Here is a 12,996-nt window from a genome sequence, read left to right as displayed (position 1 = left end):
AGGGGTGAGGAGGAGGAATGAGTATGAATCTTTTAGGAATGTTTTCCTAGGAAAGAAACGTGGGATTGATAAGCAAGGAATTGCACATAACCTAGTACCCAAATTCTCTATGCCACAACCCAGAGGTGTATCCTGTACCCAAACATCGTCTGTCATGTGACCATGGATGTACCAACAACAATAAGGTTTGAAAACCACTGCATATGGTCATACTTCATTTATCAAGGTATTTCAGACCACCAGAGGGGCATGTGCAGTGCTGTGCTTGCTATTACATGTTTAACAACCATCTCTCAGGAGAAAAAAAAAACAAAAACTGTTTTGTAGTATTTGCCAATTTCCATGGTATAAATACTCCCACCTTGGCTGATATGAAGCTGCCAATAAGACAACACTGAATGTGGAGCTGGGAAGAGATGGGTGGTAGCACTCCCTTATATAGAGTTTCCCTCATGCAAATGCCATAGGTGTAAGTAACCTCAGAAGCGCTGAGAAAAGTGAAATGTGGTAAAATAACTAGGAGGAAATGAATTTTAAGTATCGAAAGTGTATTAACTTTGTTTTTAATATAATGTATTTATATTATTTTAAAATAATGGCTGTGTTTAACACTGGCTCACAGAAGTTTCCGCAGATTCCCTAATCAGCTTTCACACACTTGTACAAGCCAGCTCCAGTACACCAAAGGGCCTGGCATCTTCAGCATAAAACATCCATGATCCTTGTCTGGAACAAGTGCTCACATTCCCCTCTTTTTATGTTTCTTACAGATCAGCAAACAGCAGCTGCAGACAGTCAAGGACAGGTTTCAGGCTTTCCTCAATGGGGAAACCCAGATCATGGCTGACGAAGCCTTCATGAACGCTGTGCAGAGTTACTATGAGGTGAGAATCGCTGTGCGGAAGAACACCAAAACTACTCAAGCCCCAGGCTTGGGGAGTCTGAGCTGCAGGGCAATGGGGACAATCGCTTTGGTTTACTACAAGATCATCCCTCCTAAGGCAAAGGGGTTGGTGATTGGTTACAATGTTAAGAAATAACAGTATTTTGTTTTGGGGAAAACTAAATGTAAGCTACTATTTAACAACGGAGTTTTATACCCGACAATATACTGATTGTATTTCATACAAGATATAACAGTCTTATGAATTAGGTCTGATTGTATTTTCATTTTACTGATGAAGAGACTGAGGCTCAGAGACGTTAAATTAATTACTCAAGGTCACACAGCTATGAAAAATCACAACCTATGACTTTGAGTCAGGAGTATTTTTCTCACCACTTATACCATTTTTAAAGGATGTTAGCACCTCCCAAGGATGGTGGCTTCATGAACTTCCTTATTCTTTTTTCTAAAATGCTGCTTGCGTATCTGGAGCTGGGACCACTGTCCAAAATGCAGTGCCATTCTCTAGAGAAAATCTACAAAAGAGAGAACATGTTCTGAATATGTATTACAGGTAAATTGTCACCACTAGACATCAGAAGTTTATCAGTAAAGTGGATTTGTATTTCTGCAAATATTTTTAAATTTTATAATTGTTCTTTCTTAGTGTGTATATTGGCTATTATTTGTACATGATTATGAAATGGACATGCCAAACCTTCATATTGGCAATGCTTTCCTCATATACATATTTTCAAATATGATTATTTGGTCACTGAGTGACATTTTATTTTATATTAATCGATTTTAATGTGAACCAGGTAAATTCTCTCTGTGTTTGGAATCCATGCCCCAAATGTCTGATGTGTTGTAAAGCCTAGATGACAACCATTAGAGCCCAGCTCCTAAGCACTGAAAGGTTATGATATCCTGCTATATACAATTCACAGTAATAATGATAAACCTTAAGCTAGGTATAAGGAAAACCTAACAAAATCTGATTTTCCCCCAGGATTGTTTCACTGATTTCCTTCCTTCCTTCTTTCCTTTATTTATTAGATAGAAAATTATCTCAAAACACAAACGTTGGTGTGCCTACTTTGCTGGTGCTCTAAGTACGTACTTAGTCTCCCCATCTGATTCAGCCCACAACAGATGCTTTCAATATGTTAATTGATTGAAGCCTCAGTAGAGGCAAAATCCTGATTTGGCAAAACTCTTCTTCCCACTTGCTAAAGCACTTGACTCCTTCCTTCATGGAGAGAGTAGGACTGCAATTAGATCTTGTGAAAATATTATTGATTGGTTTGCTAATTAGCATTTAATAGTAAATAATCTTCGTGATGTTTCCTGGGACCAACCACAGACTCCTTTTACACACCACTTTCTTCATGAAATTTTTATTTGGATCTATTTTAGAAGTCAAATTTGTTTTTACAGTTGTCCAAATTTAAATCTTTAAAAATTTTACAAGTATCATTCATTATCGCCAATGAGTGTCAAACTTGCTGCTTTATCTGATGTGGTACAATTTTTTGGTTGAATTTCACGGGGAGTAGAAATGAGATTTGGAATCACAGTGATATATGATAGTGAATAACTTGAATATATTTAACAAAGGTTTTGTTTAGAAACTGCCCAGGGATGAAATTAATTTTCCCTCTTTGTTCAAGTTCTCAAAGCCAGTGGGAGAGTAATGGCAGAAGCCTTGTCAGGCCAAGCAGACCCCTATCAATAGTTCTCCATATTTAGAGTCATTCACCAGAGTTTATAAATTTATAGATTGCAAATCTTAATTAGAAAGCTCATTTGACTAATGGCATAAATTAAAAGAAAGTGTCATTTCCATCTATTAATTAAATGTGAAAATTAATAGTCATCAACGTGCTAATGAGTCTCTGGAAATTACCATTACATCTATAGTGATCCCAATGTTTTCCTCTATAGTGGCTAGTTTATTTGAAACAGTTTCTGGTTTTGTCTGGTAAGAATACAGGCTTTGAGAAATGACTGAATATTTAATGTTAGCATTTGAGTAACATAAGAAAGGATGTGGGGTATTAATGATCTAACTGCTGTCTTCATTAGGAAATACTTTGCAGAGCCTTAGATTCACTTTTCCAGGGAAGTCTAATCCTCTGAAGTGAAGGTTCTCTATCAGGAGATCAGGGTTAACACTTTACTTGGGGGCTGTCCAAGTTGATTACACCTTCCTTTCTCCTTTCCCCTTCATTCTTGGGCTACGGAGAAGCTGGTGTCTCTTCCTCTACCCAACTCTGGGTTCCAATTGCTTCTCCGTTGGCCCCTGTCTTAGTCAGGACTCTTTGGATTATAAGTGACTGATACCTAGGTCATACTGGATAACCCTAAAAAGACATTTATTTCCTGAAGTAACTTAAAAGTCCACAAGTAGGCCTGGATTCAGCCATGGCTGGATCCAGAGGCTCCAAAGTTACCAGCGGGATGGGTATCTGCCCCGCACCTCTCCACTGTGCTCATCCCTGTGTTGACTTCCTTCTTGGTCAGCTTCTCTCCATGTGGAAGACCTTAGCAGCCCCAGGGCACATCCTACCAGTTCAGCAACTCCAGTAGCAAAGAGAACACCCCTACGGAGCTCCCTAGCAAAGACCTGGGGTGACTTAGTTGGACTGACATGGATCATTTGTCCCTTCTTAAATCAATCACGGTGGATGGGGGTGAAATAGACTTGGGGGATAAAGCTTAGGACAGCCACCATCTCTGGCACCTGAGTACAGTCTCAGCCTCAATGGAACCATTTTCAGGAAGAATGTAATGGTTTCTTAATGAAACATTAGGCTGCTTTTTACCAAAACGGGGGGAATATATGCTCAGCAGACAAAACCAACAGATATCCTCCTTCCAAATTCTCTCTCTTTCACATACACACACACTCCACCCTACAACGCCACAACTTCACATTCCAGTTTACCAACAGCAATGACATTAAAAAATAGTGTAACAGCAGTAATCTCAAAATGTTCTAGGATTTCTGTACTTTAAAAAGTCAGTTTTTGATATTGGTCTTGTTTTGCTAAGGCAGTATATTCATTACTTGGTATCCACAGAGCATTAGTTCCGGGACTTCTCAAATACAAAATCCTCAGATGCTCAAGTCCCTGATATAAAATAGCATAGTATTTGTGTATAACCTATGCACATCCTCCCATATACTTTTTTTTTTTTTTTTTTTTTTTTTGAGTCAGGGTTCCTTCTGTCACCCAGGCTGGAGTGCAGTCATATAATCACAGCTCACTGCAGCCTCAACCTCCTGGGCTAAAGTGATCCTCCCTCCTCAGCCTCCCATATAGTTGGACTACAGGTGCATGCCACCACGCCAGACTAATTTTTGTATTTTTTGTAGAGAGAGGGTTTTGCTATGTTGCCCATGATGGTCTTCACCTCTTGGGCTCAAGTAATTCTCCCACCTCAGCCTCCCAAGTAGTCAGGACTATAGGTGCATGCCATCATGCCAGACTAATTTTTATATTTTTTTTTGTAGAGAGAGGGTTTCACTATGTTAATCAGGCTGGTTTTGAACTCCTGGGCTCAAGTAATCCACCTGCGTTGGCCTCCCAAAATGCTGGGATTACAGGCATAAGCCACCATACCTGGCCTTCTCCCTTATACATTAAATCATCTCTAGATAGCTCATAAAACCTAATACAATGTAAATACTATGTAAATTATTGTCATACTATATTGGTTTTACTTGTATTCCTTTTTATTGTTATTTCTTATTTTTTATATTTTGGATCTGTAGTTGGTTGAATGCATGAACGTGGAATCTGCAGATATAGAGGGCCAAGTGCTGCAATGATCTCTCAGCATGCTATAGTAGTAAATATCATCTTTTAATAAATGAAAGGAGAGAGGAGGTGCTATTCCTTTTCCATCTGTGCCCATCCAGCCCAGTCTGAGCAAAGCTAGCCACCCTTAAGAGCAAGTTGGTGAGGCCTGGGCCATGAGTGGGGATGGGAGAAAGGAGACCAAGGTCCCTATGGCTCTCAGGAGCACACAGGTTTATTTTTGTCCTTTCCTGATGGCCCTGATTGTCAGAGCAGATCAAGCAGGGCAGCAGATTAATCCATTAATCTCTTCAATTCTGGCTTTCAGGGCCAAGGGCTGGGGGCTGGGGTGGGTGCTCTGAGATCTGGCCCAGCAATTCTGTCTCACACCCCTGTTCCTGAGATACGGCATCAGAGAGCCATTTCTCTGTGTTCCCCACACCTTTTCTAACTATTTTTAAGACAAATGTCCAAAATATAAGCCCTCCCTCTCTCCCTCCCTCCCTCCTCACACTCACCTCCTCATGCTCACCTCCTCACCTCCCTGCTTGATTTTAATTTCTTCACATGCTGGTCCTGGCATCAGAGAAGATAGGTGGATGAAAAAGCTTTAAAAAACTCAGATTCTTCCTGGAAGTGAACATGGGGGTATTTGCAAGAAAGTGGGAGTGTCAAATGTGGCAGAAGACATAAAAATTCATTTCAGGACACTGCATCTGATGTCTGAACTTCAGCCAGTGAAGCTGCTATGATTGAGGTTTGGGGTGTGTGAGTGTTGTTTTGTTTGGTTGTTAGTTTTTTGTTTTGTTTTTTGTTTTTGTTTTTTAATAAATGCCAGTTCATTTTTGTCAGACTAGCTTTGAACGTTGCAACAGACCGAATTCTTTAGTTGCTAGCAACAGAAACCAACTGTGGTTAAATTCAGCCCTAATCATCATCATCATCCTAACAACATCAGAAGCAACAACAACAAAAACAATAGTTTGCTGTTGTTGCTGGTATTGTTGTTATCAGAAGAAACAGCTAAGCTTCAGAAAAGAAGGAAACCAGAGCAGTTTAACTTCAGGAAGCCAGACAGTAAGATATAACAGACACTTCATCATTGGGATAAATCTACTCCAGCCCAGTCCATTCTCATGCCAACCCACTCAGAATGTGAACTCAAGAAGTAGCGGTCTTATTGACCAAGCTCAAATTCCAACCCATCACTTGGCTAAAGAAGGACAAAGTCCTACAATTGACAATTCCACTGCAACTATGTGCAATGGGAAAGGGGTTCTTGGAAGAAAGACTGAGGTACTATTATCAGAAGAGGAAGAACAGTTGGCAGGCAAAAACTGCAGGTTTCTTCTATGCAAGAAGACATTCTGTTTAGTTCTTATGGTCGAACGTTTTTATTTAAGAGGAGTATAAATCAGGTCACACTGGCTATTTTTCTAAAATGAAGCAATATATTTTCTAATAAGTAGAATGGCTACAACTACTCCACGGTACCTGAGATACCATGATAAACAGGTACATCCCTAGACAAAGTCACTACCCACTCTAAAGCATTGATTCTTGTAGGGAAAGCCCAGCAAGGAGGAGGCAGGAGGCGGAAGGCAGAGTGATTAAAAGGATGAGTTTAGTGTCCAAGGCCAGGTGCCGTTCACATCTGTAATCCCAGTACTTTGCGAGGCTGAGGTGGGAGGATCACTTGGGGCCAGAGGTTCAAGGCTGCAGTGAGCTACTCCAGCATGGGTGACAGAATGAGATCCTCTCTAAATAAATTAAAAATAAAAATTGTGCCCGACAGAGGTGGGTTGAGTTCTAGTCCTGTTACACTCTGACTGTGGTACCTCAGCCAAGTCTGAGCCTTAGTTGCTTCATCTGTAATAGGGCCTTCCTTGCCTAATTGCTCTCAAGACTAAATATATATACCTGGACAGTTCCATTATTAATATATTGAGGTTAGAATATATTAATATATTAAGGTTAGAAACGAGCATAGTGGTATGGTGTCCATATGCTGCATAGAAATAGAAGAAGATAGTTGAAAGTTGATAGAATCAGTTCACTCCCTGCGCATGGAGGAAGGGAGGTGCAAGATGGAGCAGGGAAGAAGGATATAGAAAAGAGAAAGGAAAGTACTTTTGCTCCTAACCTAGCACCACCTACTACAAGGTCATGGTCCTAGATCTGCTTCTGAAACTGTGCCCAGAATCCTTTACTTTTTGGCGAAGAATATTTTGAAGACTTGAAAATACATTTTATTTTAGAAATGAAAATGCACCTTGCCTCAAAGAAGGTAAAATTTGTATTTTTCCAGGTAGAAAAGGTGTGTTTCAAATGACCGTGAAAGTAAAACATGCCCACTATAAAAATAAAACAGACAATGTAGAAAAATCTCTGCATTTACATGGTTAAAAAATACTTACAATCCCATCATCCTACATAACCACAATTAAACTTTGGTTTACATCTTTCCAGGTACTTTTAATGTATCTATGCATGTCAAGATAACCATTTGGCTTGCATATTAAGGTGGGAAATTACCACAAACTATTAAGAACCCACTTCTTTTATTTAACACAGTTGTTTTCAGTCTCCTTCCTACCTTTACAAAGGTCACACAAATGACATACTCTCATCAGTAAACTGTCTTGTTTCCTATGGTATTCGAAATCCAGATCCATGCTCCTATCCTCCAATCCCACCTCACCCTGGAAGGCTTTGGTCCATGATAACCATATATCACGGACATCTTTGAATGCTAATGAAAAAATATGTATCTTTTTTCATGGCTGCATGATATTCCATTTAAAAATAACAGCTAACTTGTATTACATTTAGCCTGTAGTAGGCAACAGGCTAACCAACTTGCAGGCATAATATCACTGAATCAGGATTCAGGGCTCACCAAAATCCTACAAAGGAAGGTTTTTATAACCCCCATTTTAAAGGTGAGGAAATTAAAGCCCAGGGAGATTAAGTAACTTGCTCAGGTGGCAAAGCTAGCAAGCCACAGAGCCAGGATTTGAACCCAGGTGTTCTAATTCCGGGGCCCATCCTCCTAACCATGATGTCTACCCCTTTCATTATTTATGTGTCCATTTGTTAATAGCAATGAGGTTTGTGTTTCTTGTAAATATTATTTACTCCAACATCTAGGTGTTTTTCTTATTTATGTTGAAAGGATATGCTTTTTCAGAGCAGGAATGAATCTGCCCTGGCTTCTCAGCCTATCAGCAAGCAAATGGGAGCTAGGCCAACCTCATCCGTAATGTGAACAGTCACTAAGTACTGATGTGTTTGTGTGTTTCTAAAATGACCTTGAGGTTGTTTGGCTCTGGTGATGGAGGGAAGGACTGAAGGATGAGGTCGAGTTGCTGAATGGACTGTCCTTCACAATTCCATATTTATTTGTTTATCTTCCATCTCTCATTATGACCTGTCTGGAAGTTGTCAGAAAAGCGGGGAGGATTTATGGATGTGCCCAAATAGAACTGGGCTTGGGGTTAAAGTCTCTTGTGGCAGCCACTAAAAAGCAAAAACAGAAACAAACACAGATACAAAATACAGACAGAGCTCCCAGCACAATTGAGTCTGAACAGTTGTTTTAGAGACACACAGGCACATCAGTATTTAGTGTTTGTGTTCATTATAGGGTGAGGCTGGCCCAGGCCCCACTTCCTCTTTGACAGACTGAGAAGCCAAGACAGATAACGTGCCTGGAAAAATACTTTCCTGCTTCCACCTTCTCTCCTCATGGCTGTCTTATCTCCCTTGGGCAATTCATCTTCACTGTCTCCCCAATCTTTGGCCTCCTTCCTCCATGTTCTTGTCATTCCAGTCATCTCTCCTCTTTCTAGGATCTGGCAGTTGTATCTTAACACAGGACAGATAGATCCCTCCACTTTTCAAAGTCTTCTCAGTTTGATCCTCATCAAAGAAGAAAGGCTGGATTCCTGTATTGTTTACCATGAAGGAGAGTGAGATTGGTGGAGGTTAGGTGACTTGTCTTCCACTGGTAATTCAGAAATATTACTGAGAAGCTACTACGTACAAAGGAAGGGGCTATGTGAAGCAGATGCTATGTCCAGGATTCAGGGTTCGCTTGATATGGTTCAGCTGTGTCCCCACCCAAATCTCATCTTGAATTGTAGCTCCCATAATTCCCACGTGTCATGGAGGAGACGTGTCTCCCATGTGTCACCAGTGAGAGGTAACTGAATCATTGGAGCAGGTCTTTCCCATGCTGTTCTCATGAGAGTGAATAAGTCTGAAGAGATCTGATGGTTTTATAAAGGGGAGTTCCCATGCACATGCTCTCTTGCCTGCTGCCATGCCATGTAAGACGTACCTTTGCTTCTCTCTTGACTTCCACCATGATTGTGAGGCCTCCCCAGCCATGTGGAACTGTGAATCCATTAAATCTCTTTCCTTCGCAAATTACTCAGTCTTGGATATGTCTTTATTAGCAACGTGAGAACAGACTAATACATCACTCAACCAGTTACACCAGCTGGGACCCAAGTGCCAACATCTTTATTTCTTACCCCTTGTTATCAGCTCCCATGGAAAATCTAGCTGAAGTCTCTTGTTTTAAGAGACCAATATACTGTGTGCTGGTTTCCATTTGACCTTCTCACCCCAATCCAGGCATAGTCTCACTCCATATTTTTCCAGCTAGAGGAGTCTGCTTTGCTCTTATAGTTCATTCACTCATTCCGCAAGTATTTACTGAGCACCAGCTACATGCCAGGCACTGTCTCAGGCACTAAGAAGTAATAGAAACAAACAATGACAACCCTGCCTCCCGGGAACTTATAGTCTAGCTGGAGATCAGATATTTACCAAACAGTCACAAAAACAGTGGCAGATGGCAGCTCTGGAAGGGCTTTGGGAAAAAAGAATCTGGGGCTGAGAGCTTATAACTGAGGCGCATTTCGGGTTTGTGGGATACTGCTGTGCATAGATGTAGAGGAGAGTATAGCTTCATTGGTGATTGAATGTTTTCATGTCACCCCTTGTGTTTATTAGTGCTGACGACAAAGGCTTAACCCCATAGTGTCCCCACTGCCATCACACTCACCTCTTCTCCTACAAGCACCTCTCAATTGGCCTCCTTGCCTATTTTCTTGGCTCCCTTCAGTCTGTTTTCCACATTAAAGCCAAAGAATGTGAACTGGTTTGTGCTGTGTCCCAGCTTAAAACTTTCAATGGCTTTCCAGTGCCCTTAAAATGAAGACCAACAACCCTAATCCCCTCCTCCTCCTGAATACCTCCTCTTCCTCAATGCCTCCCTGGACTCTCTGGCCCCTCCCTGCCCATCTCACACCTATCACCCCCAGCCCTCATTGCCACAACCACACTGACTCCACCTTATTTCCTCAGGCACTTGGGGTCTTCACATGTATTTTTCCTTCTCTCTAAAATAACTTACAGTTCTCCATTCACCTATCCATCTTTCACACATCATCTCAAAGGTGTTTTCTTTCAGGAAGGCTTTCTTGACCACATATTAGAATAGATTCCTAGCTATAGGTTCCTGTGGACCCTTGTCTTGAGAGCACTTTTTCCAGATCATAATCATATTTGCATGGTATTATTAGGATTATGTCAGTTGGACTCCATGAGAGCTAAATCTGTGTCTTCCTCACCATTGTATTCCTGATACCTGGTCCAGTGTCTTCTACCTAGGGAGTAACCAAAGAAAGGATGAATGGCTTCATGGAGAAGTTTATAATCATTATAGTTAAAAGGATAGCCCCAAATGTTATAGTTCAACTCCTTTGATGTATGGACAAAAAATTGGGGAATCAGGCCAGGCATGGTGGCTCACACCTGTAATCTCAGCACTTTGGGAAGCTAAGGTGGGTGGATCACTTGAGGTTGGGAGTTTGAGACCAGCCTGGCCTACATAGAGAAACCCCATCTCTACTACTAAAAATAATAATAATAATGCAAAAATTAGCTGGGGATGGTGGCGGATACCTGTAATCCCATCTACTTGGGAGGCTGAGGCAGAAGAATTGCTTGAACCCAGGAGGCGGATGTTGCTGTGTGTGAGCCAAGATCGCACCACTGTACTTCAGCCTGGGCAACAAAGTGAGACTCTGTCTAAAAAAAAAAAAGAAAAAGAAAGAAAGAAATTAGAGAATCAGAGAGGGGAGATGATTTACTCAAGGTCACACAGCAAGTTAAAGGCAGAGCTGGCCTGATATCATGATTTACAGCTTCTGCCACAATGTTCCATTGCCTCTCCAGAGACTTCCTCCACTAGCCTAAAAGTGCTGTTGTTTGAGATCCGTAATGTGTTGGTTAGATGGAGAAACCATCCCCATTAAGTGTTACAGGTTTTCAGGTGAATTATTTAGCTCATTAAGACTCATAAGGCCTGAGGATTCATTTGAAACTTTTTTGTCTATAATTAATTTTCAAATTAACTCTAAGGTCTCATCTGAGTACCAGTTCCCACTCACAGGGGGGCAGGCCATGGCCTCTACCCTGTGAGGCAAACCCTCAGCCCTCCTTTCTAAATTAGTTCATTAAAGTCAACAATAAACTGGAGCCTTTTTTACAAAAACATTTCTCCACCCCAGAAAGGCTTTGCAATGAAGCATGAGGCAATGAGACGCCCCCAGGCAGTGCTGTCTCATGGCCAACAAGTGCATTTCCTGAAATCTGACAGGGGAATGAACGTTTGCTCTGCCTCTTGAAGGATATTTATGCACCTTCTGAAGTGTGACCAGGACACAGCTCAAACGTGTCAGATGCTTCCTCTCCGTGAATATGAAATGGCAGCTTCACTGCCTTGTATTACACCCCAGAACCGTGTAGCTCATGTAAGCTTCTGAATGGTGGGCAGTGGAGCGAAAGTAAGACATTCTTAATAGAAAGCTTGGTCCCAGGACTCAACCAGGCAGCACCAGAAGACCAACCAGGGATTTTCCACCAGGTGGAAGGGGTTTTCATTAAGCAGGAGAACTCTGCGGGAAGGAAGGTAACCACGGTGAAGTAAAAAGACTATCCATTGGTAGTTAGACAATTTGAGTTACCAAAGGAAAGTCCCTTCCCCTCTCTGAAGTCTCGGTTTTTCATCTACAAAATAAACTTAACATAATACCTATGTTCACCCTTAATTCACTTTTAAAGTGTCAACTGCTGAAGACATTCTAGGACCTGAAGACATTGCAAGGAACAAGGACACATTCCTTGCCCAAGTAGAGTTTACATTTAAGGAAGGAAGATAGATAATTAAATATATGTTTACCTGATACTTGTATACTTCCAATTAAAAGTGTCATTGAAGGGATAAAAGGAGATACAAATAGTGGTTAATGTTTAACGCTATGTGCCGGATATCATGCCAGGCATTTACATATAATAATAATAACAGCAACAAGTGTAATATGGGCCAGGCACTATTTTGTGTGTGTTTTACATGTTAACACATTTAATCCTCATTTAAAAATACATACTGGCCTGGGCAACACAGCAAGACCCTGTTTCTACAAAAAGTTTTAAAAATTGTCAAGGCATACTGGCACACACTTATAGTCCCAGCTACTTGGAGGCTGAAGCAGGAGGATGGCTTGAGCCCAGGAGTTTGAGGTTGCAGTGCATCATGATCACCACTGAAGTCTGACTTACATAACAGAGCAAAGTCCTGCCTCTATTTAAAATAAAAAATTAAATGCTGGGTGCATTGATTCACGCCTGTAATCCCAGCACTTTTGGAGGCCGAGGTGGATGGGTTGCTTGAGCCCAGAAGTTTGAGACCAACCTGGGCAACATGGTGAAACCCTGACTCTACCAAAAATACAAAAATAAAATAAAATAACATTAGCCAGATGTGCTGGCATGCACCTGTAGTCCCAGCTAATCATAAGGCTGAGGCTGGAGGTCACTTAAGCCTGGGAGGCGGAGGTTGCAGTGAGCTGTGATTATGTCACTGTACTCCAGCCTAGGTGACAGAGCAAGACTGTCTCAAAAGGAAATTGAACATTAAATAAATACTATTATCCCCATTTTATAAATGAGAACACTGAGGTACAAAGAGGTTAACTTGCCCAAAGTCACACAGCCACTAAGGGGCAAGACCTATGCAGCCTGGGCAGAGGTCTCTATGCTATGTGCTGCCTCTCATGATAGTATCATCTCATTTAACCCTTGCAACAACCTGGTAGGTACAAGTGTTATTCTTATCTTACAGATGTGGACACAGAAGCAGAATGTGTAAGTAACTAGTTTGAGTTTGCACAGCCAGGAGGTGGTAGGGCAAGACGAGACCCACAGTGGTTCCTCCTGGGATGCACGTGA

General features: G+C 41.3%; 1 protein-coding gene across 13 annotated transcripts in view; it reads left to right on the top strand.

Annotated features, from left to right (window-relative positions):
* Positions 1 to 12,996, top strand: part of CADPS (calcium dependent secretion activator) — a 483,238-nt gene that overhangs the window by 107,243 nt on the left and 362,999 nt on the right. For all 13 annotated transcript variants that reach the window (XM_050781204.1, XM_050781210.1, XM_050781212.1 and 10 more), the window contains exon 2: positions 771 to 884. In XM_050781204.1, the coding sequence (XP_050637161.1) occupies positions 771 to 884 (114 nt within the window). The remainder of the gene's footprint in view (positions 1 to 770; positions 885 to 12,996) is intronic.

Source organism: Macaca thibetana, chromosome 2 (assembly GCF_024542745.1).
Source record: "Macaca thibetana thibetana isolate TM-01 chromosome 2, ASM2454274v1, whole genome shotgun sequence".
Taxonomy (NCBI): Eukaryota; Metazoa; Chordata; class Mammalia; order Primates; family Cercopithecidae; genus Macaca; species Macaca thibetana.
The sequence above is the reverse complement of the archived record's forward strand: the minus strand, read 5'-3'. Positions and strand labels throughout refer to the sequence as shown.